The sequence below is a fragment of the Loxodonta africana genome, chromosome 18, assembly GCF_030014295.1.
Source record: "Loxodonta africana isolate mLoxAfr1 chromosome 18, mLoxAfr1.hap2, whole genome shotgun sequence".
NCBI classification, from domain to species: Eukaryota; Metazoa; Chordata; class Mammalia; order Proboscidea; family Elephantidae; genus Loxodonta; species Loxodonta africana.
In genome coordinates this window covers 63,322,190-63,347,894 of record NC_087359.1, presented here as the reverse complement: position 1 = coordinate 63,347,894, position 25,705 = coordinate 63,322,190, and the positions used below count along the sequence as shown (strand labels likewise).

Genomic DNA, 25,705 nt, shown 5'->3' with positions numbered 1-25,705 from the left:
TGTGCTGCCTTTGCACAGACTAAAAACTAGGTCCTCCAGCTGCAGGCTCACTGCAATGCTGCCCAACTGCTTGGAGAGAGATGTGCGGCAAATGCCAAGCAGTGGGCTGCAGCAACCGGATAGATAATTAATACGATTAGGAACACACAGGGCAGGCATGCGCTTGCTGACTGAAAAACCCAGTAGCATAATTACTGTTTTCTTACTCGCTCACTGTCTGTACACATTTCAAAGCCTGGTTGGTGTTAGCCTGCTGTGTAAATATCAATAAAATCCCAAAGTGCCAGATCGTCAGCATTCCTGGGCACAATGGCTTTTTGTTTTTAGTGTTTCCGTTCCTTTGAAGATGCATTTCAGGATTGCAAACGTTAGGAAGAAGGATCTCCACGCCTTGGACTAATCTTCGAGTTTGAAATGAGTTAACATCTCCCCAAAGTGAACATTTATTATGGAGGCTAATTAATTGCCTTCTAGTTATAAGAACTCTTCGCATTCAAAGGAAGTAGGATTCATACTGTTTATTAAACAAAGCAAGGCAAACAAAGGGCTTCTCCCTTCAAAATCCTTTCTATTTAACATGGCTTTAAGCAAGAAATGAAACATACAAATGCAAGAAATATATACAGGTAGAAAAAGTGTGTCTTCACCAACCCAAAATGCAACCTTAATTGAAAACTAAAGCGATGCTTTGTAGTTGCCTGCATTTCCCTAGGGGACGGCAAGTCAATGCTTATCAGCCTTCCTCAGAAGAGACAATTTTGATTAATATCAGACCCATCTGACTCAGTCTATTAGACCCTGAAGGAAGGATATTCTTCAGATATAAGGGATGCCTTTGATTAATAATTCTGCTGTATTGCCATTCCAAGCATTCACAACTACGTGGCACCTCTAGAAAGACAGATCCTTTGAATTCTAGGAAGACACACTTACTGAACTATCCAGGTTCCACGCAACCACTTCTCAGCTCTCTTCCCCCAGAAGGAACCCAAGTTGCGAAGGTGTCACCACTGGAGAAGTAAAACCCTAGTTACCCTAGCTACATAATTTATTTTACTCTCTGCAGATTTGGGGTCAATTACTTGTGACATAATTCCTGCTTAAAGATAATGAAGTCTCACTAAAATTGACAAAAGCCTAGGAGTGACTGGTACTATGGCACCTGCTGACTGACCCCTAGGTCTGACACAGCTTCATGCCACGGCCATCTGAGTGGACTTTCCTTTGCCCACCAGTGGGTTCCAAGATGCACATAAAAGAGGAAACTGCTTAGTCCACCATCAAGAGGCTCTCTGCACTGGGCAGCTAATGTGGAATTGTCACGCAGGGGGTGGGAAGAAATCCATTTCATTTCAGCTCTTTATTTTCGAGCTTTGGCCCAGTCAGCGCTGCTCTCCTCACATTACTGCGTGGCATTCTTCCTGATGCTCACGATTAGTCTTCTGCCGTATTCTCTGTAGTCCACAGGCTTCACGTCCACCACAGAGGCCTTAATTCGGGACTCGTCCTTTGGAAAGAGAAGAGCAGTTTGTGACCGACTGGAAAGCCCTGGCATGTAGCAATGGTGATAACCCCCTTTGCTTCAGTGGCTTCAATGATCCCAGCAGGAGGAAACACAGGATTCAGAGTTTAGTAATTCCAATGAAGAAGAAATTATGAGTGAGCACCAAGTCTAGAACTTCTGGGGCTGGCAGAGTGGACAGAAACCTCCCTTTCACAAAGGCCGTTTTCATCCTTTCCTCCTGCTCCCCCAAAACACTCAGAAATCTAGACTCCAAATGGTTTGAACCTTAGAGGGCTTATCTAGCTCAGCTCACTCTATTTACAGAGGGAAGAAGAGCCCAGAGAGGATAAGTGACTTGCCTAAAGCCACACAGGGAGTTCTGAAAGGTGAGCCTTCTTTTCAGGACAAGCTGCATGTGGTGTCAAAGAAAAAGCACTCGAGGCAGATGAAAAGACCTGGTTTGGGTCCCATCTCAGCTCTGGGTGAGTCAATCAATATCTCTGCACTGTACTTTCCCTGTCCACATGATGAGGTGGCTAAAAGACTCTTCAAGCCCTTCCCTGGCCCCCACTCCCCAACACTGTATCACACTGAGATTGTTGGCCCTTATCTCATTTAATGCTTACAGAAACAAACACATCCATTACCAGCTATTATGGTTAAGGCCTAATAATCAAACAAAAGAATGAGTAAGGCCTGCAACAAAAGAAGCAGGAATGTTTCCAGAATGCTGCGTCCTCACTCGTTTATTTATATTCAGGAATTGGCTACAGCCTCTAGAGGCAGAAAGGGGGGATGTCCAGAAAGGGTGCAAGGGCTAGCTCAGGGCTTCTCATACTTTATCGTGTTCGGTGTATATACAGTGATATTTATAAGCTTGGTTAAGAGCAAAGCTCTGAGGTGGGACTGCCTGGGCTGGAGTCTTATTTCTGTCACTTGCTTTAAACAAGTTACTTATTCTCTGTATGCCCACGTTTTTCATTGGTAAAATGGAGATACCAACATTTCTTATACATAAGGTTCCTGTCCAGACCAAGTGAGATAATGGATGTGAAGAGCTTAGAACAGTGTCTGGCAGACAGTAAGTGCTCAATAAATGCTGCTTTATTTTGACTCTATTTTCTGGGCAATTTTAGGAGTTTTGAAGGTAATTTTAGCTACGTGTGGGCTTTGCTTTATATGATGATTTTAGAACCTAAACTTTGTAGAAGATGTAAGTCCACTAGACACTATCAATTTTTGTCAGAACACAAACCAAAAAAAAAAAAAAAAAAACCAGTTTTAACTAAAAAGGCCATATAGTATTTTTTTTCCCTTAGATGTCTGACATTGGACAAGATACTTCACACCTCTCTGTTTCCTCATCTAAAAATGGGGAAATAGTACCTTGGTGCTGGGAAGATTCACTGGGTACTGAACACAAGGTGCCTGGGATTGAGTCTGGCACAGGCAAGAAACTAACTGACAGCTCTCACTGTTGCCATGTTATTGGCAGGTGACAAACAGCAATTTCCCACACCCCGGCTGACTTTACTTACATTGTAGGTCTCTAGTTTGATTCTGATCCTGAATGTAAAAGATCGAAAGCTGGCATTCTGGAAAACTTCCTCAAATGCTTGTTCATTCTGCAAAAACAAAACAAAAATTTAGACATGGAAACTACTGGCCCATCTGAAAATATCTTTAAGACTTTTGAAGAGGCTTTGAGAAAAATCTTTCCTTGAGGAAATCATCACCCCCAGTGGTTTGAAATTCATTACGAATGACTAACCTACAGGTGTCATTTCATTACATAAAACGGTTTAAGTAGAATTTTATTATAACTTAAAACACTCTAGGTAAATGCATTTGTAGGCTTCAAAAGCTTGAGATGGAATAGACCTGAGGCCCAGCATCATCATCATCATGAATTTACAAATTCGGGAGAAAAAAAAAATTCAGAAAAGAATTCAAGTTGTCATATACATTATTTCTCTCAGACTCTGAACTCCCAGCTACAGGTGTGAGGGCAAGGGAGAAGACAGGTGAGGTGGGCAAAGGTTACCAACGGTCTAAGGAACAGCCCCTCCCTCTTTCCCTTGCCCCTCAAATACTATTTTTTGAAAAAGCCTGACAGGGATTAAAGAAAGCATTTTATATAAATTTATATAGAATAAACTTATCACTTTATGTAAAATTGATAGTTCCTATCAGTTAAGTATTATCTTTGCAAACCATATGGAACATGAAGAAAGCTTTGTTATATAGAACTCTTTCCTGTAAAGGTTACTTTACAAAAAAATAAAAAAGAAGTCTTCTGGATTTTCAGATTTGTAAATAAAACAACACGCTAAACCTTCAGAAAATTATGCCATCCTTCCTCCAAGATTAGGCAAGCAGGCAGCACATGCTCCAAGAACATCACAGTTCCAGAGCGAAGAGTTTCTATGTGTCCTCATTCACCAGCAGTAAAAACAGTCAAATATAATAAGCTAATAAAAAAATCCTGAAAGGCTGCCTCGAGCCTTAAAATCTGGTATGAAAATAGAGGACCTGGTAAGACAGACAAAAGATACCATCATACTCTTTTTTTAATGATAAAAAAATACCATCTGGTTACTTCTGTAAACGGGCATGCTGGGACTCTTCAGAAATCACACGGACAATTTAGAAAAGGGTGGGGGAAGAGCCAAACGGGCAGAACCCAGGACAGGAAGGAATAAGGAACACATGCCACAAGAAATGCCCAATCCTTTCTCCCTAGTGGCCTTTACAACTATTCTAACCAATTTCCCGGAAATGGGGGGAAAAAAAAAAATTAGAGATAGAAGTTAATGTGGCTCAGTAAATACTGCTTACTCAACAACAACAAAATATCTAAGAAAAGGAAATACTGCTTACACTGGTCTGCTTTACATATTTTATCTGAACAACTGTCTTTCCTAAGTTTAGCATACTAAGTATATCTCCTGCCTTAAACAAACCTAATACGTGAAATGCAAATTTATAAAAATGGAATGGGCTAAAACGTCTGATAAAAAGAAAGTAATTTCCTGAGAACTGCACGTGACTACCTGAAATACCAAGTACTTTATATCTGCATTTAAACCAGGATTTGCCTTGGCTTTTCAGAAAGGTGTTTGTTTACTATGTCACCAAGGCATACTTGTACTTGAAGTTATTTCAGATGTCTTCCAGGTCTCAGATGATCACAGGCACACCAACTCTGGTGTGCTCACTGTAATAAGAGAAATAAGTGGTTCATACTTGAAAGTGCTTCATTTTTGAAGCACTTTTATGTACATCACACCTCATTGTTACCTCATTAGCCCATTACTTCATTACCTCATTGTTAACACATCCAAAATGGACAAAATTAGACAAAATCAGATGAGCTCTCAAATATCATTAGACCGAGATATGACACACAACATACAAAAGAGACAAACCAAAAAATACTGTAAAGCAAAAAGGGACAGTGTACAGCATGGGAGCTATTACAGTTATAATAAGACGTGGCCAACCTTCTCTTTTAATTCTCCCAGGTAAGCCGCGCTTTGTCCGAGGATGGCCTCTGCAGACTCCTGGAAACAAGTGACCCACTGATTCTCTAGAAAATCTGCAATATTTGCCTAAAAAACACAACTCTATGTTATTAGAGCAAAGAAACAAAGGAAAGCATGCTTAGGAGACTGAGATTAACTCTTCCCACTCATTAATTATTCCCAAAGAAAAACACAATACCACTAGATATACTATGCTCTTTGCAAAGAATGTGAAAGGTATCCTAGAAGAAGTGTGAAGTATAAGTCTGGATCCCAGCAGGAACACAATATGCTGTGGATGTGTGATTTCAGACCTCAGTGGGGCACAGCCCAACCACACACTCCTTCAGATGCAAAATACAGGCACGTGGGACTTAGCCCTGCCCCACCCAGCTCCAACAGGCTTTGGACTGAGGGTGTTGAACAAGCCTCCAATGAGTCAGGGCGAGTTCTTGCATTTTAAATTGTACATTCTTCAGTCACTAGGAGGAGCTTCATGAGATGGGGCTAAGTCATTGCTGAGCAACCCAGACAATTTAAGAGCCTGAGCCAGGGGCCTTTATCTGGCCATCAAATTTACCTAGCAACTGCGTGAGTAATAACGTTTCTCCAATTAGACTGTGGTATGCAGTTAAACAGGGGAGAGTCAAGGAAGAAAGTGGGTATCAAAGAACCCAGTTGCTAAAGTAAAAGACTCTGTAGAAAAAAAAGAAAGCAAAGGGGTATTTTTTTAAATAATTTTTATTGAGCTTTAAGTGAACGTTTACAAATCAAGTCAGTCCGTCACATATAAGCTTATATACACCTTGCTCCGTACTCCTACTTACTCTCCCCCTAATGAGTCAGCCTTTCCAGTCTCTCCTTTCATGACAATTTTGTCAGTTTCTAACCCTCTCTACCCTCCCATCTCCCCTCCAGACCGGAGATGCCAACACAGTCTCAAGTGTCCACCTGATACAAGTAGCTCACTCTTCATCAGCATCTCTCTCCTACCCATTGTCCAGTCCCTTCCATGTCTGATGAGTTGTCTTTGGGAATGGTTCCTGTCCTGGGCCAACAGGTTTGGGGACCATGACCGCCGGGATTCCTCTAGTCTCAGTCAGACCATTAAGTATGGTCTTTTTATGAGAATTTGTGGTCTGCATCCCACTGATCTCCTGCTCCCTCAGGGGTTCTCCGTTGTGCTCCCTGTCAGGGCAGTCATCGGTTGTGGCCGGGCACCATCTAGTTCTTCTGATCTCAGAATGATGTAAGTCTCTGGTTCCTGTGGCCCTTTCTGTCTCTTGGGCTCATAGTTATCGTGTGACCTTGGTGTTCTCCTTTGATCCAGGCAAAGAGGTATTTTAAGGTTGTCATTTTGATATTACATATTCATTTTGCAGGTATGTGGGGCTTTTAATATCAAATGCTATGATGAAATATAAAGTGATGTGGGAAAAGTTAAGAGCACTCACCATATAAGGTCATGGCATCATATGCTGGGGCTCACACCTACCGTGTACCCCATATTATCCTCCTAAGAGGAGAAGAGCATCACACCCTACAGGGTAACAGCACAGATGTGCAGGTGGGTACATGGCATGTGAAATAAGCGTGCACAGAATTCCACTTCTCAGAAGTTTAACAGAAGCTGATGGAATAAACTTTGAAGGCCAATTATTTTCTGCATTGAATTTTTTGTTGCTACCATGTGTTTTCATTAACGTAATGCATACTGAACCACTGAGTGTTTGTATTTTTGGTAGGTACTACGGATTTTTTTCTAGCCTCATCCTACCAATCCTACCCTTGGAGTCCAGAGGGACATATGTGTCCCCTAAATTTTACCTCCAGAGAGCAGAGGGTCACAGGTGTCCCACATAGTTTTTATCAAAATCCCTATTTTTCCCACCAAAAACATTGATTCAGTACCACCTCACACGATGCCCTGTAAAACAGTAATTAGGGGCACATGCCCATTTTTTCCATTTCAAACTGTTATATAGGTCTCCACCTGCAGGCTGCATGTACTGTTTGTGGGAGAGCAGGTTCCCAATAAACATCAGAGGCCAGAAAAGTGTGTGGTCGCTATATGTACCATGGGCCAGGAAAAAGATAAAACTGTCTAAAACAATGGTCATCTTAGTTCAATGAAAAGTGTATAGTTCATAAAAAATATGATGCTTAAATAGAACTTCCCTGCTGAACTAACCGTTTAAAGGGCAAGAACGTAGAATGGGTTGATGGAATCCTTTATTAAAAATATTTTCTTAAAAATTTCCTATTACAAGAGTATTCGTTGCAAAGGAAAAAAAAATTAGGAATGCAGAAAAATATATAGAAGAAAATAAAAACCAACCAGAAGTAACTGCTACTGGTATTAGTCCTCTCAGTCTGTTTTCTATGTATGTGTACATATAAGACATACCATTCTATAATTTGCTGTTTTCAATTAATATAGCCCGAGTACTTGTCATTTTATAGTCTTCATTAATAATGGTTTACAAACATCTTAATTGTGGAACTTTGTCAAATAAGAAGCAAATTCTAATGCTTTCATGGTATTCCGCTCTATGGATATTTAACAAAGAAATTAACCAACGGAATATCAAGGATATTTAAGCTGTATCTATTTTTTTTTTTTTTCAAAATAAACAACAGTGTAATAAACTTTATACATACATAACATCTCTGATTATTTCCTTAGAATAAATTCCCTTCAGGTGTTTACTGTATCAAAAATATAAACGAATTTTTTATGGCTTTGACATATTACTGCCAAATCACCTTCTAGAAAAATGTGAGGGCCATCTTCCTGTAACTTCACTATCATTTAGTATTATCATTAAAGCAAATAAACAAACAAAAAAACTTACACCATTCATTTTAAAGTTTTTAAAACAGAAAGAAACAATTCTTAACAATGCAAAAAAGCCACAGCCCCTTGTGAGCAAGTGGTCACATGCCTCCGAAGTCAGCTCTACTGAGGCTTGAGGAACAGATTATCCACAAGGAAAAATAACTAAATACAGGCGCTGGCTGTGTAAGTACCATTACTGCTCTCCAAAAATGGCATTTCAAATTACTTTTCTCTATAACTGTTAGACAGCAAGCGCGACCAAAGCTGCCACTTGCTAAATGCATGGCAGACTGAGATCGGCCAGAGTATCTAAATACAACTTTCTGACATGAAAAAAAGCTTTTAGGAGGAGAAAACAGACTGCCGTTCATTTCTTCAAAGGCCTCATACTTCCTAATTTATCAAATAACCACAAGCTTTTTAGCACTTACTGCAGGCTTCCTACCATGGACTACAGTCACGTATCACTAAAACGTACATGATACGTTCTGTGATTTGGACATTGTACAAACATGTCTAAGTCATGAACGATAGCATTCACTGATTTTCCACTTCATGTTGTTAATAACCTTTGTTTCACTTCCAAATCGATACTTCTCCTTTGCCTCTTGCTGCTGCTATCCCTAGCACTGGTTTGGCTGCATTTGGGAGCCATGAGCACGTCACAGTAGTATTTTTCAGAAGAAAATTAAACAGAGAGATAATGCTACAACACTCAAGAGACACACGATACAAGAGATTGGATGCTGCTGCCTACGAGTCGAAGCATACACTGTTACACGGAAAACTTTTTTGTTTTTAAGTAGGGAAGGTTCACATTAAAATAACAATAGAAGGTACAGTACATCTATAAGCCAGTAACATATGCATTTATTATGACTATCAAGACATATGTATTATAGGCTATGTACTGTACCATTGTATGGAGCCCTGGTGGCGCAGTGGCTAAGAGTTTAGCTGCTAACCAAAAAGTCAGCAGTTTGAATCCACCAGCTGCTCCCGGGAAACCCTATGGGGCAGTTCTACTCCGTCCCATAGTGTCACTATGAATCGGAATCGACTTGACGGCAACAGGTTTGTTTTTTTTGTACCATTATACACCTGGCAGTGCAACTGATTTGTACATGAGACACGAGAGACACCTGTTTCACACAGGAAGCTGCTGTGTTCGGTATGTCCAGTTACACCCCATACATCCCATTCTCCAATCGGGATTTCTGAACTCTATTATAATCTTATGGGACCACAGATATATATGCAGTTGGACGTTCTCCGAACAGATGTTACACGACATGTGACCGTATTTTGTTTTCGCTGTTTCACCCAGGGTGTCTGACACATGGCAGGGACTTGATAAACACCCCCAGTGGCTCTCATTTACCCACTCTACTTACTGCCAGGATCATGCGGTACTTGAAATTGGGAAATTCGCTGTCACACTTCTCACAGCGGTATAATCCGTTCTGCTGATCAATCACTTTCTTATTGCAGTCCTGAGTTGGGCAGGCCTGGTACATACAGTTCTCCTTGCGAAGATACACCACTGTCGCCACACAGCTGAAATAGTCCGCCTTCAGGTAGCAAGAGTGACATGAGACACAGAGCATCAAACTGATATTCAGGACTGAACTTACTGGCAGCTCAAAGCTTGCCCTTACACATAAGTGGAAGAGTTTCTATATTTTAATTCTCAAAATCACAAAGTGATTATATACGGAATGGTTCGTTCTGTAGTTTTAGAAATCATATGTGCTAACTACAGAACCCATAAAGGTAAATAAACCAAGCTCTAAAACACAGAATTCCTTAGCTACAGAAGAGTTCATTCTAAATCAGTTTAAAATGGAAATCTTTTCTCTTCTTTGCTTGTTCCTTTAACCCACCCAAGGTAACAGATCTCTGCAACACAGAGTGTGCAGACCACAAAACTCTAGCAAAGCTATGATCAACCATTCCTTCCGCAAATTATTCTGAAAACAGTGGTAGTGAATTCTAGGGCTTAAGACTTGCTTTTATCCTTTGTTCGGGGGAGGAGGGGGGAGGTCAGCAAACCTCTTCTGTAAAAAGCCAGAGAGTCAAGATTTTAGCTTTATAGGCTACCTGGTCATACTGCCTCTGCTGTGGCTGCTCAGCTCTGCTGCTGAGGTACAAGAACAGCCTTAGACAATATGTAAATGAACGTGTTTGGCCGTGTTCCAATAAAACGATTTACAAAAACAGTTGGCAGGGGGAAAGGAAAAGTTAGTGCTCAGGGGGCACTGAGTTTTTGTTAAGGCTAAAGAAAAATCTGGAAAAAGTGGTGATGGCTGCACAACACAGTGACTGTGTCATTAAGGTCACTGAATTGTACAGGTAAAACAGCTGAAACTGCACATTTTACCACAATAAGGGACAAAACGAAAAAACAAGGGGCAGACCAGATTTGGTCCCTGCACTGGTCTGCTGACCCTTAGTCGAGGAGGTCAAATTCAGTACAAGGCAAAAATAATTGTGGCTAACATCTGTGCCTTCAAAATTAAGAAATCACTGATGAGTAAATCTACCAAGGATTAAGTCATGTGCTTGGGTTTCTGCTGTTTGTATTTGTTTTTTTGACCCCATAGAGAGGAACGGAAATGAGTAATTCTTTTGGGTACATTTAGTACTGCCAGGGAACAGTTCCCTCTGGGTGTACCCTGAATTCAGAGCCAGGTCAGCAACCTGTAGGGCTGTCTCAGGCCAAAAGAGGGAAAACCATAATGTGGATGTTTAAAGACCTTGGGCTAATCTCAGTTTAGAAGGTTCTAGAGAAAATAAGACTCCAAGGAGGCTGTCTAATGTATTTCCAGGTTAGCTCCGGATTCACAGTGTAACTTGAAAGTCTGGGTGCAGGTGGGTATTTCCAATGGTGGACTTATTATACATGGTCCACCCTTAGATCTAAGAGAGAAACAGTGGGCAAGAGAACTATAAGAATAAAAACTATATTGTATATTATGAAAAGAAAAAAGCAGAGGCTGCTGTTATTTGAGACAACAAAGGAGAAACAAATGATTTAAAAACTGAACTACTGACAGAATACATATGTAGGTCAAGATGGGAGGAGGGTCACTTGAAAGGGCAATTGCAACTAAAGTCAAATAGCAGAGTCAGCGCCTGACAGAGGATCCTGGCGATTCTCAGCCTAAGCGAGGTTCATGTTTTACAGGCAGCTAAAGCACAGGTGAACTGCCCATGTCTGACCCTGAACCTAGTACTTAACACTTGTGAACTGTAACTTCAAAAAAACATCTTCTTGAAATGTGGGCACTTCAGTTTGCAAGAACAATCACAAAGAAGAAACATGGACTTGAAGGCAAGTCACATTATCATAAACAGCTTTGTTATTACTGCCTCTAAGAATTCAACAACTCTGTGGAGTCACGGTTCTTCCTGTTTTCTGCCCCCACATACCCGAGGGATACAACATGCCCCTATCGGTAAGTGCAGCCTCGTCACCCTGGCAGTGATTCCCAAACCCCACGCCGTGCTCCGGTCACAAATCACAGCTCTGAATTAATGTCTGGCAGACAGGCTCAGAAACCAGATTTGAAAACTCATCCTTCTGCATGCTACATGTGCTTTTATGAAGCGAGTTAGGAAGGCAAGCTACCTTGTCACCCTGGCCCAGGTTCTCTGATTTGACCTCATACAAAGTTTTCCAGTTGGTGTTGCTCCCTCCTATCCCTCCACTCTTTAGGTCAGAGATGGAAACACCATCTAAGGCTTGTCCTTCTGAGTCAAACCTGAAAAACAAACAAAGAATAGGGACAGGCACTTGAGTCTACTGAAGCACACGAATGACCCTTATAATCTCAATTGTTTTGATGCCCCCCAGTGGTCAGGACAGAGAGTGCCAAAGCACCACAGAACCTTTTCTTAAATTAGCCCTGCACAGCAACACTGGCCTGTGGGCCCAAGGCCTAAAAATAGTAACTGGGGACATCAACAGCAAAACAGCAACAATGCAGAGCTCCGGTCCAGCCTTCGGGCGACTGACACTCATTCTCTGTCAGCAGCAGCGTTTTTATCATCACTGAAATGTATCCGCATAGAAAGGGACGGTTATCAATTGTAATGGGTGAGCAAAACTGTTTCCATGGTGAAAGATCTTTTAAGCTTGATACAGAGTCCAAAAGATTACATAACCCAAAGTAATTTACTAGAAGGCATTATGTATTTTCTTGGTGTGGATCTACCTCCTCAGTGAGATTTTACTTAAGCCAATATTAAAAGTTAAATTTCTATTAAATCATTGTCAAAACTGATTGCGTTTCTTGACCATGTAACAGCTGATATGAAGGAACGGGGGCAGGGAGAAAGTGGCTCCAGAACAAATTTGTAACAGGGAGGAGGGAGCCTGAGATTACAGACATGCCAAACGTCATCCCAAAGGTGGACAACTGAAAGCTAAGCACATCCAGGACAGGCTCCTTAGAAAGAGACCATCTGGCAGAATGAATGCTGCCCTGCGTTGCAGACAATTGCCTTCTCATTCTTTCAGGTAAGCGGCTAAATCCGTCACAGAGGCACAGCACGCTCCATAAATCTGTTTCACCACTACCAGCTACATAAGTTTACGGTTTCGAAAACTCCAAGGAGACGTTTGCCACAAAATACAGCTCATCAGCAGTCAACAGAGCAAGGAGAGAGGCAGCCCTTCTTACAGTAAAACCTCCACACCGCTACAGCCAAGATCTCAACATCTCAAGTGCTTGCCTAGGTGGAGTATGTGCTCCCAACTTCTCTTTGGTCAATGCCAAGTTAGTTTATTCTAGGGAGAGGAATGTCTTTTAAAGGTGATGGGGATCATGGTTATTGACAAGTGAAATATGAAGACCTTAATGTGGGCGTCGATTAACCTGGGGTCAAGCTCCAGAGCCTGAAAGAAAACCAAGCAATAAGGACAAAGCCGTGGTTATTTCTCATCAGACTATTAACGGTCCCCGCTTTGTAAGGCAATACCAGCTACATAGTTAAATAAATAAAAATCTGCAGACTGTACTCATGAGGCCGGCTTACGTGACATGAGCGCTCTAGAAAATGTTTCACGAAACCATTAAAATACTATTGCTACTGTTCACATTAGACTCAAAACAAAAGTGGGGAGTATGTAATATGAGCTAATTCCTCAGTCACTTAAACCCTAAGACATGGTTTGAAACCGACCTGTGTCCCCCTGTGATTACAGCTATACAAATTATTCAAGCTCAAGCTAGTTGAAGTGTTTTCCGTGACAACAACAATTCTTGCATACCATGTTTCGGTTTGAAGTGCTCTTTTAAGGCAGAGTTTCAATGCCCTAAAGAGTTAGATATATTAAGATTTTAACAGGCTGTCCTCATTCCTTGAGTGCTTTGGGAATAACAATACAATGCCAACAAAAGCCCATTGTTCCCACCACACTTTATCGGAGCCCAGCAAATACACTCTAGATGATGTGATGGGTACGAATGACTTGACAGAGTAAGAAAGCACTTTCTCCTCCCACACCACAGAAGCCCACAGCTGTAAAGTCAGGAGAGAAACGCGCTCTCAGCTCACAGCCCCTCAGATCGGAGCTGCTACAGCCTGGCTGCACCCTGCTTTGCCAGGATCCAGGTCAGCATGCAGCACTCTGTTCTAATTGCCTCCTCTGACTCTTCAGGTTTGTCATGGGATTACAGGTTTGTCAGTTTAAGGACTCTAAGGCCATCCTCTCAGAAGGTATAATGCCTCCAAGAAATGCAGAAACTGTTCCATTCAGTAACGAAGCCCCCTGCTCGGCAGACAGCTCACATACTGATCGTAAGAACCAAAAGAACCAGCTCGTCTCAAAGCCCAGGCTCAAATAACTCCTTTGTTTAGCCCCATAAAACCTACCATCCACGAAGCTTGTAGGCCTCTGGGATATCAGGATTCACAATGACAGTGCTTGAAGACAGTACAGAGAGGCTCCGTCCACCAAAATCAGAAACTCTGGCTCCTTTGATAGCCATCACGGGCTGTCTAGTACCATCAAATTTATCAGCCTGCATAAGAACAAAAAACACCAACCACACACAAACAAGTGTCACTGGCAGGCACGGCTGAGGAAGAACACACAGAACATTTTTATAGGAAACAAGGAAAACGTCAACGGTATGTTGAATGTAATAAGTGGTAACATGGAATCTATACAAGATAGACCACACACAAGAATCTGCTCAGAGAGAAATCAAAAAACTAATCTATCACCATTTTCCTAGAGTTAGAGAAAACAGAATTTCACTATATAAAGGTTTAAATCACCGGATACCTCACAGAAGTGAATCAAATAAAGGATTTCAAATATACCCTAGACAGCCCAGCCCTTCACCCTTGCATGGCCAAAGCCCCACAACTCATGGGATGAGACAACCCACCTAAGTCCTTTACGTCTCTGCCTGTCTGTATGTAAGCTGACTGCTCAGTGCAAGTACTTACATCTTCTCCCCATAGAGTTGCAGATACCACCTTCCCCGACATGTCCATCAAATAGATATTTCTCTTAGAAACTTCTCTGTTGTTAGACTTCACTACGATTTTTGTGGCATCTTCATAGCTCTTGCAGACTCCAATTATGTCTAAAGCATAGGCACAACGTTTTAGCAAGAGATGGTCAAGACCCCCATTATCGTATGACAAAGGTTGTATGGCAAGCACTTCCATCTTAGACCTTCCCGACAGACTGCAAATAAAACTGATAACTGCCACTCTCTTTGTTCCCATATGTGGACTTACCTACGAGCGAGTCTTTGGACTTGTTCTCTAGGTCATCAATCCCTGTGAAGTCAAACTGCATTGTAGGTAAATGATGACCATCTTCACAGGGCATGACGGAAGTCTCATTATTGAAGGTCATCTCATAGTCATTTTTAACAGCTGTGAATTGTTTGTTAGCAATCTTCAGGGTGCCTTTTGAGAAATAATAGACCTGCAAGAGAGGCCAAGCCATGAAACATCTGTCCAGACATAAAAACCCTTTGCCACTACACGCCTTGCTGGACAAAAGCCCCCTCACCCCCACGCCCAAATCAGCACTACCGTACCTTGTTCACTTCGATAAGGGGAAAGAACTTGTCTGCTTGCTCGTTGAAAGCCGTAGCTCGGATTTCACCCTGCAGAAACATGTGAGAGTTGTGTTCAAAACCAAGCTTTACCAGTGAAAAACAGGACACCTTAGTATCAAAATGGCACCTTCAGAGCAGTAGCACAACCATAAATGGGATCTATGAAAGGACTAGAGACACTCCAGAAGCCACATTTTGTAGTCTTCAATCATCCAAGCTATCAGCCCTAATGAAAAAGTGGAGATCCAACTAGCTAAACCTGTAATCATGCTTTATTAATCTCAGAAACTTAAAAAAAAAAAAAATCCAGCAGTGAGTTTTATATTCTAACAACAACAACAAAAACTTTTGAATACTGAGTGGCATGACTGAAGGCCACAGGGAAGCTTGCTGAACAAGACGATTCACCAGTGTCCACGTGAGAAATGAGGAATTACTTCACATTCAGGAGTCGGCGCCAAAAATGATACGACCAGTCATGTTTTCAAGTTGCTTGGGGTTTGATTTTCACTTTTACTTTTTTGTCAGTCAAAATGCTACAGAGGGATAAGAAACTTAAGTAAACAGTTTAAATGTTACCAAGGAAAGGAAGAAATTGTCTCTAATTTGCCCTCTGAAAACAAAGCCCTCTTAAGGGGTTAAAAACCTAGAAAATACGCAGCACTTTGAAAAGAAGGCCTGAAGTATATTTTAGGACTTATAAACAAAACCAAGGGACAGATACACAGCTATCAAAACTCCACAGCTTGGAAATGTTTTGGTCCTGTGAGCATTCTTCGGTTGTGTTTAAATAAAGCATATGAAGAGTCTACGCAGTCAGAATCCATTTCCCACAAAGCCATTCATTTAGCCAGGTGGCTGCTGCCTGCCTTCTGCTGTGACCCAAAGCTCCACTGCACTCGTAAGCAGGAATCGTAGTCCAGGGCCTCAAGTAAGCCTGCCAGCAAGGCAGGGCGTCTCTAGTTCCTCCTGCACACGTGCTACTTATACATTTAGAAAACTGATTTCTACTTTGATAAATGCTTTTATTTAATGTCAAAGATTTTATTTATGACCATTAACCCTCTGCTCCAAAAGACTATAACAAAGGAAAGAACAGCAATGACAATCGTGCTTCTTTTTGACCTACTATTATTTTGCACCTGATCAGCCTGCACAAAGATAAGTCCTCTGTTTTCCAGAGTCAAGTGCTCCTCTTTCCTCACTTGACAAAATACTCACACTTTCATCAACCAGTTCTATAGAGAAAAGCTTTCCTTCTCCTCGAGAGTTGCTCCAGGTACGGATCTGACTTTTGTTGGTGACACGAGCGCAAATGGTCCACCTAAAAACCAAACGGTGCATTACTGTTTGAAGTCTTACTTGGGAAGGATCTGAAAGGTTTCCCATCATCTTCCTGTGGCCTTTCTTATCTTTTGCATATTCCAGAATGTTAAAATGTTGTGTTGTGTTAAAATGTCAGCTGTCTTTTAATCTAAAACCCAAAGATGACACACAGGTTTGACAGTTTATAGAATAAGCAAATAGGGAAACATACAAGGTGATTTAACACTAACTCATTCTCCTGTCAAGTAGGTAAAACGATAACCTCTCCCTTCTCCAAAAAGCATCACCAAGGCAGCAATATCCCTTAGTGAAAGGTTCTAAGCAGTAATACCAGCAATTAAATTTCGCCACTATTTTCAATTATGAGAACAGAAGTCACTGATGTCAAACCTCTGTCTTATTTCTAATACACACTGAATACAAATACAAGGTTACAGAACGTCATACTGGTGAGTTATCCAAGGAAAATGCTCTAGAACAGTATGAACGAGAGGCTACCGAAAATGGAGGCACAAGATCCGAGATCTAGTCCTGGGTCCTGAATGTAGGTGCTGGGCAATTTAGTTACCTTACTTATAATTTCACCAGGGAGGGGGGGAGCTTTTCTATCTTAAAAAATACTGAAGAACAAATAAAATACATTTGAAAAAGTTCTGGGGAAAAAAGTCACTAATTGTTAACTGCTCAAATTAACTTTTAATGGAAAAAGTCATAAAAGAAATATATGTTCAGGACATATTAATGGAGTTAATACAAACAGTACAGATTCTTCTAGCCATAGCAACTCATATGTAACTCATAGCAACAATTTTCAGACTAAGTCAACTATTTACATGATGAGAAGATGAAATGCCTCCTAAATTAGAACGAATACTTATTTTTACTCACAAGACTATCAACTGATTCCTCAAGCATTAAATATTTTTTATTTCAAATTCTTTGAAAATGAACAAAAACAAGAGCAGCCAAAAAAAGTAGTAGAGGGACGGCTGCACTTGCAGATACTACTTAGGCCAGATAAATGCTTCACGGGGTTTGATTTTCTTGGTTTGAAGGTTTAGGGTCATGGCTTCATGGGTCTATCCAGTCAACCGGCCTAATGTTTTTAGTTTTTAGTTTAATTCTAGTTTGATGAGTAGCACCTGGTGTTTTAAAAGCTTGCCAGTGGCCACCCAAGATACAAGTGGTCTCTACTTGCCTGGAGCAGTAGAAAAAGAAGGAGATCCAGGAATCAGAGAAAGAAATGCACGGCAGGTCTAATTTCCTACATACTAAACTACTACTTCTTTTACTATGAGACCAGGAGAAATGGCTGGTGCTTGGCTCCCATTACCAAACGTTTTCTGATCAAAAGGAGGGAAATATAGCACAGACCAGCAAATTCTTATGGAGATCCATTAAGACTGGGGGAACCCTTAAATCTATTGTCCTGAAATAATCTTTAAACTTTGAACTGAAACTATCCCATAAAGTCATCTGTAAACAAAGCAATACTTTTGCTCAATTAATAAAGAATGTCAGCCTTAAACACTGGGATCTACTAAAGAATTATCTAAATGTCATCAAATTGATAACAGTAACTCTAAAGCACAGGTAGAACTTTAAGAGGCACAGAAAGCCAAAAGTTAATGGTGGCGAAACAATACGGATAGAGATCGTGAAAATGGTCACACAATGTGAAGAAAGTAACCAAGGGCACTGAACTGTATGTACATGTAGAAATTATTGAATGAATGTATGTTTTATCGTGCATTTTTTCACCAAAAAAAGAATGAAACTCTTTTATTGCTATTTTGCCATTCTTTTTGATAAGCAAGTTAAAGGTTGCCACAATTTGTACCCTTTTCCTTCTCAGAAAAAAAGAGACCCATTTTATGTGGTGGTGACCTTGATGTTCAGGCATAAGAAACTCAAAAGCCCACCCATGACAACTATTTATACAATCTGTAAGCACACTCTGAACTTATTCTATGAAACAACTCACTTGGACTGGTAAGGGGTGAGGCTGGCAATGGGTACCACTTTGGACTGTGTTCCCCCAGCTGTGTTCACCAGGCTGGTGCCTCCAGCTTTTCCAAATGTCTTTGGGGCACCATAAGCCTTCGATACAATGGAACCTTTAAAATAAACAGAAAGGATAGTGCATTATTCTACTTAGCTTTTATAATAACTTTTGCAAAAACTCTCAATTACTGAGGTGCAACTGGTAAAACTATATAAAATGAGAGGCAAAGTTTTCCTTTTTTACTATCTAAGGGATACGAGGGTCAAGTAGATTGAAGCAAGCAGCTAGAAAAACAATCTAGAATCAATACCGGGCACACAGAGGTTCACTATCACATTTGCTGACTTAAGGCCTCGTCAGGATAATGGTAGTGAATTCAGACACTGCACTTTCTGAAGTCCATTCTCTTAAACTTTTCTTTTACATCACTGGGCAAGGTAATGGATCAGAGAAAGAAAACCAACCTTCTTGACTGTAAACTGATGGCAAGTCATTAGTCACATAATAAAAAAAGCAAAAGGGAGGGCTAGGACGTAAGGGACATACTTGAATGGATCATTTGAGGTGAAGGACACCTATTCCGAAACACGCCAGGAAGACCCCAGTGCTCAACTGGCCTATAAGACTAAAAAGCATAGAATGAAGTCTATGGGATTGGGGTTAGTTGGGGAAAAAAGAGCAAGAATCAGTTTTTGGCTCAAAACATGTAGGTGGGTGACCACTGTGATGCCTTCTGCCTCCTTCATCTGAGCCTAAGCAGCTACCCTCCACTTGGAAGGAACAGGGAATTAAAGCCTATTAGCAGATGGGTTTCTTTATACACTCATTATTTCTGTAAAGCTTCAATCTCCAAATTAAGAAAACATAATTTAGATCAAGGATTTCATATTTCTTCAGAATCAAATTTAGTTAAAGATGTAAATCTACCATTTATTCGGCATTTATTTATTGAGTTTCCATGGCATGTAGCACACTGTTACAGGTATTCGCAGCACTTAGTAAAAATATACACACTGTTTCAGATCCTAACATCTTCTATTCTAACTGGGGAGTCAAGAGAGACCAACACACATACAACAGCAGTAATTACCTCAAGAGTATGCACTGAAGCTCATGGACTTTGTAGAATATGTGTGTGTGATTTATGTCCATACATGCAACATACAATTACACAAACATAGACACATGCCTATTCATCCAATTTCTCATGCCAGGCAGCTTCCCCTCAATACATACCCAAGTCCTTTTTCTTTCACCACCCAGTTGATGCATGTTTAGGCAACATTAACTAATTTTTTTTTTAATGAATTTCAATCTAAGTTAAAGTCAAACTGGAAAAGTAAATCTGTGGCAGGCCAGAAAAGAATAACACACCATATTTCAGCTTAAGAAAGTGACTTTTAGATTATTTACCACTTATCTTAGCTAATCCACCCCCCCTTCAACAGTACATAACTGGAGAGCTGTGTAGAAACTAGCTAACTTGCTAAATCTACTGACGAATGGGGAAACAGTCCTATGTCCTACAGGTTTCACAGAAGCATTAGTGATGATTTTATCTTGCTTTTCTGAGAATCTTAGCATTGAAAAACAGGAACTAATAGTCGAGGGTAAAAGAGGAGAGGCATGCGAAGCTGCAACAGAAAAGGACCTCTAAAAATAAACCCAACCAATTCTACAATCGTAACTTTCATAGGTGACTTCTCAGATCAAGAGATCCCTAAAGCAAAGGCCAGAGAGTAAACAAAATGGTTCCATTAGAGCTTCTCAGGACCTGCTGCACAGCAAGTTAAAGGAAGAAACTATCTCTCATCCATGAACTGAGAAGCAGAGCCTATGACCAATATAAATGATACTGCCGCCTTCAAGCAAACGATAAATATCCCAGACAGCCCCAAACAGGAAACTTGAAGAGAGACAAGTCAAATTTAATAAGCAGATCCTAGATAGTTAAAAGGCAAGAATTTAAAAGGTATGCAAATTCACAGGAAGCCAGAGGGTGTAAAACTTCAAGATGTGAGAAACTGTTAAGATAAGCTATTAACAGAGAAGAGTATAACATTCTGATAAAAAAGGCATATTGTTAAAAATCTTTAAAAGACTACCTTTAATTGTTTTTTCAACCACATACTTTAAATAAGAATCTGAATTATTCTTTGCAAGAAGCAATTCTGTCATGTATGGCATTTTGAAAACTCCCTTCCGTCCCAGATCAAATTTCAAAACGTTCTTCAAAAAACTGACACACAGAAGGAACACACGTCCTCACATGGCAATCTTACCCATTCCTGAACTCCCATTCTGTTGCTGGGGTTTGCTGGTTGGTGGACTGGCTGCTGAGGCTGGGGTAGGAACTACCTGCTGCTGCCCATGGCCTGAGGATCAAAAGGGAAAAGCCATTTTAGTGCAAATCATTTGGGTTGAAGGATGTAAACTTAAGTGGAAGACATATTCTGAAAAAGTGTAAAATTTTGATTTTGTCAAAGCCTCTCACAGGTCAGAATTCATGCTGGGGCTTTGATTGCATGCAGTGAATTTCCAGGAGTTCACTTTTTGTTTTCATTACTTTTACCTTTCACCTGCTTATAATTGATAGCTTTCAGTTTTAATGAGGTTCTCCCCTAAAGCCTTGCCCATTTCTCCTGCGTGAACCTGCAGTCAAGTCACTGGGCTGAATCTGCAACATTACCACTATTTCCATAGCAACAAATCGATGTCATCAACAGAACAGTGTGTTCACGGCAGGATCTATCAGAAGGAAAAGCTGGGTGGTAAGAAAAACCTAAAAGCAGTTCAATTGTCTCTGAAGTGCTCCTGCTTCAAAGGAAACGGCGACGTTCAGAAAAGATTCTACCCTTTCCCTCCCAAACAAAGCCACCTTATTTTGTAACTGACAGTTGGTGGAAAATAAGAGTTGAAAGAGTCTTAGGTACCGTGAAGTGCGAGTGAACTGTCACAGCAGGGAGAGATGAGAATGGAGTTCAGAAGCAGGTGTGCCAAGGAAACAGGGAGATTAAAAGGAAAGGAGGGGAAATGAACACGTCTCTCGAGCAGAAAATAAGAAACAACAGACCCTAGGAGTATTTATTTGCCTTTCACCCTTTATACTAATGTTTATGAACTTGAAGAATGTTAAAATTGTAAGATACACCAAATTTTTAAAATGACAGATTTATGGATTTTGTTTTTGTGGTTTGCACTCAGGGTAGGAATCAACCTCATCTGGGCTGCCCACTCTGGGTGGTGCAAACAACACGCTTGGCTGCCAACTGAAAAGTTGGTGGCCTGAGTCCACCCAGAGGAGCCTCAGAGGAAACGCCTGGTGATCTACTTCTGAAAAACCAGCCACTGAAAACCCTATGGCCCACAGTTCTACTCTGACACACACGGGGTCACCATGAGTCAGAATCGACTCAACAGCAACTGGAGAGGGACAGAGAGAGATTTGCACCACAGGTAAAAACAAATTCTCGGTGAATTAAAACAGTAATGTAAAAAAGTCACACCATAAGAAAAGTAGAAAAGGAGAGGGCTTGCAGCACACAAGTGAGCTCAAAAAAACTTCCTAGGGTGCCGTGAGAACCGAAATGCTGAGCGCTGCTGGAAAAGTTCCCACCTGCCACCCCAATTGCTGGGTTTAAGTTCCTGCTGGGTTTTCCAAAGTCCTAACTCAAATGGGCGTATTCCACACCAATTTAATTTACTCCTGCCCATATTACTCTTAACTGGCACAGCTAAATGAGAGTTAACTCTACCATCAGAGTAAAATAAATTTAGCATAAAATTAAAAAGGCTAAATAGAATTGTTTATTATTTAGTTCTTCCTATGGAGAGAAAAATCAAGAGGCCTTATTTACATAGAAAATAGAACCTAGATTATTGACAATGAAAATTTTCCTTTCTTTTTAGCTTTTCCATCATCTCTGAATTTACCAAGTGTCATAGGAAATTGGATGGGAGAATTGTTCTTCTCTGACAACGTGTCGTGAGGGAACATTTTAAAATTCTACAGTGAACCTTTTTTAAATCAGAAGGGAAAAGATGAGTTATTCAGTAAGGAGTATTGGGGCTAAGCGGCCGGGAAGAAATAAAACTATCTCTACCCGCTTCATGAAACATATGCATAAGAATCAAAGATTTAAACATTCAAAAATGAAATAATAAAAATACACAAACCCTACCATACTTCAGCACAGTTCCTCCCTCCGTACATAACGATGCATGGAGCCTTTAACCAGCGGAGTCTTAGGCTTAACGAAGTACAGTATATTTAACAAGCCTCCAATTATAGCCTATAAAACCAGTTGCCGACGAATCGATTTTGACTCATGGCGACTCCACGTGTCAGAGTAGAAACGGACTCTGTGGATTTTCAGAGGCTGATTTTTTGGGAAGTGCAGCACCAGGTCTTTCTTCTGAGGTGTCCCTGGGTGGACTTGAGCCACCAAGTTTTTGGTTGGCAGCCAAGCATGTTAACCATATGTGAGAAACATTAGTAACAGTTAACTTTTTTTTTGTTTTTGGCATGCTTACTATGCACCAGGTTCAAGGCTAAGTGCATATTCCATTTAATCTTCAGTCTTATGAGATAGATGCTATTCCCACTTAACAGATAAGAAAACTGAGATAGAAAAGTCAGGTAACTTGCCCGATGTCGTACAGCTAGGAAGTTTTGAACCCAGCTCTGACTGGATCCGTCTACTTCACTACCATCTACTTAATTTTTAATTAAAATTTAATTCTAGCAGCCAAAGCTATGATTATATAAAACATAATACCCATAATATCTAGTAATTTTTTTTTTTTTTTTTAATAATCCACTTACTCGAGCAATCCCTAACTTCTGCTCTGGACCACATTTGCCAATCTGGCAGGAGACAAGGGCCAGCCCTGACCCAAGTGGATGTCAAGAGTCCTGGTGCATTCAAAAGGCAACAACTGTCCTTCAATTTCACGCACTGCAACACAGCAGCGAACTACAGGGCCTGAAAGTAAGCCATCTACAGCTAAATAAAAACCTTCCTGAAAATTAAAATTCTACCCCACAGCAGTAACACAGAGACTCAACCTCTGATAATCTTCTGTTCTGTGCCACCTGCAAATCAAATCATTCCAACAAGATGGATCAAGGTCATAATTCCCAGACTCTTGCTCCAGCTTCACAGCACTGGCTCCAACCCAGAAGGGAAACAGAATATTTAAAAACAGACTCTAGCTCCTCAAGTTACTTGCACTCACACCTATCACTTTTATTATCACTATAATGGTAAGTGAGCTATCAGCTGAGAAAAATTAGCTAACAGACAGTGGAGTACGCAGAGCAGCACAAATCCAGCTTCTACCAGTGAGTACTGTCCTAACAACTACAAAAAATACACAAAAGATTCAATCAAATAACTGCAATTTCCTACTGGCAGAAAACGGACAGAATCAGACTGAAAAAAAATTCGAACTAATACCTTTCAAGAATAAGCAATACTAATAGCTAAGTATTATGTAAGAAAATTGACTCTAAGTAAAATGTGGTTAGAATAGTCTAGCTACATAGAACTAATAACATATTGACAAAAATACATAGTGCTAAATATGGGAGATTTAAAACCATCCAATCCAATCCAATATTGTATGAAGCATGAACTAACTGTATTTAAAGTTTTCTCACATTTTGAAAATTCCGTAAATAATCTTTATTTCTAGTATTACTATAAGAAAATTTCAACGCACATTTTGGAATTTCTCCATTAACTTGGCCAATTAGTTTTCCTGGTCACCTGCCATGTCACAGGTTCTAGGTTAAATGCTTGGAGGATACAAATCTATCTTTAGTTCCCTACCCACTGATAACAGTTTCCTAATAGAAAATCAGAAACCATTTCTGTGAAATACAATGTAAGGCAGTAGTCACTGTAACAAAGTTCTTTCCACAGATGGCCCCAGTAACAATGTGTTATTGATCTGGTTACAAAGTAACTCAATAGCAAAAATCCTGGACACCAAATTCATCTCTCTGCTCTTTGACAGACCCTGAAGAAAGGGTGGGGCCAGTAGAGGCGGGTGTTCAGACACAGGAATTTTTCCCATAGCTCTACAGTTCTGACGCCAAGCAGTAATTATCTCTCAATCCTACCACCTCCATCTCTCAAGCAACACTTTTGTCCCTGAAACACAAAATGCCCAAAGCAACCATTCAATTACATATGATATAAAAAAACTTATTTAAAACCTGGTCGAAAGTGATAAAGTTGGGTATGGTCATCTTTCCCTTGACCCTACTGTACCCAAAGATTTCACACAGATGCTAAGCGTATCCTTTGTCTTAGCTCTCCTTCCTGAAAGCTGAGAGTAAGATAACCAGTGTGTTCATTTTAACAAAACCACACTACTGCAAAACAAATGTGACGTTCCAATGTAATATTTTAGAACTTTACCTGAATAGGCTCCAGCTTTCCCTTTCCAATTTAAGGCATTAAATCATTGTGATTTGTGTGGGTATAAACAGATATCTAGAAGGTTCCATTTCTGGAACGCGCATGCCTAGCGCCCAATCTTCCCGCTTCTCCTAAACCACCATAAACAACAGGGAGGATAAATACCTACCCCCATATAAACTACATATAAACTATAGTTTTAATGAAACTAGGGGACAGAAAAAACCCACAAATTCCAAACAATATGAAAGTGAAGCTAAAAACATCACAAATCAAGACACCAGTAAGACAGAAGTAAGACAGTAAGACAGAAGCAGTGTGGATGCTTTAAATGTAAAAAAAGAAATCACACAAGTACTAGAATAAAATTTTAGAGCAAGAAAGTCCTTTCCAACTATGACTCAAAATCCCAAAATATAAAAGAACTGGTAAATTCTATTACATAAAAAAAAAAAAACTGCATAGCAAAAAACACCGTTAGCAAAGTCAAAGACATACATCAGAAACAAAGGACAAACTCCTAATTTTTAAAGAACTCCTAAAAATTAAGAAGACCAACCCAAGAAAACGGCAGTACAGTAGTCAGTTCACAGAGAACAAAAACAAAAAGGCCCTTAAACATATGAAAAGATGCTGAATCTCATTCAGAATACAAATTAAAAAACTACACTGAGATACCACCGATCAGACTTATAAAAATTCAAAAGTTTAATGACATACACTGTTGGCATGGCTGGGCAGAAACCAGTATTTTCACGCCTTGCTGGTGGGAGTGCAAAATGATACTATCCTATGGAGGGGAATCCAGCCATATCTACCAACCACAGATACGTTTACCCACTGACCAGGCAATCTCGCTTCTGGCAATCTAACTGCCTCTGTTGATACACCTGCATATGTACAAAGTTATTTACTGCAGCACTGTTTTAATAGCAGAGCATGAAAACAATCCAAGAGTCCATCAATAAAAGCTGATTAAATAAACTATAAA

At 40.4% G+C, this 25,705-nt stretch overlaps 1 protein-coding gene across 2 annotated transcripts in view; it reads right to left on the bottom strand.

Moving 5' to 3' along the window:
- Positions 1-503: 503 nt before the first annotated feature.
- The window catches only part of RPA1 (replication protein A1), a 61,681-nt gene continuing 36,479 nt past the window's right edge, over positions 504-25,705 (bottom strand). For both annotated transcript variants that reach the window (XM_003416816.4, XM_064271521.1), the window contains 12 exons: positions 20,569-20,661; positions 18,266-18,398; positions 16,177-16,279; positions 14,935-15,003; positions 14,627-14,819; positions 14,330-14,469; positions 13,748-13,896; positions 11,499-11,631; positions 9,262-9,438; positions 5,008-5,115; positions 3,043-3,129; positions 504-1,507 (listed from right to left, as the gene is read on the bottom strand). In XM_003416816.4, coding sequence (XP_003416864.2) covers positions 1,403-1,507; positions 3,043-3,129; positions 5,008-5,115; positions 9,262-9,438; positions 11,499-11,631; positions 13,748-13,896; positions 14,330-14,469; positions 14,627-14,819; positions 14,935-15,003; positions 16,177-16,279; positions 18,266-18,398; positions 20,569-20,661 — 1,490 coding nt within the window. In that variant the 3' untranslated portion in view covers positions 504-1,402. The remainder of the gene's footprint in view (positions 1,508-3,042; positions 3,130-5,007; positions 5,116-9,261; positions 9,439-11,498; positions 11,632-13,747; positions 13,897-14,329; positions 14,470-14,626; positions 14,820-14,934; positions 15,004-16,176; positions 16,280-18,265; positions 18,399-20,568; positions 20,662-25,705) is intronic.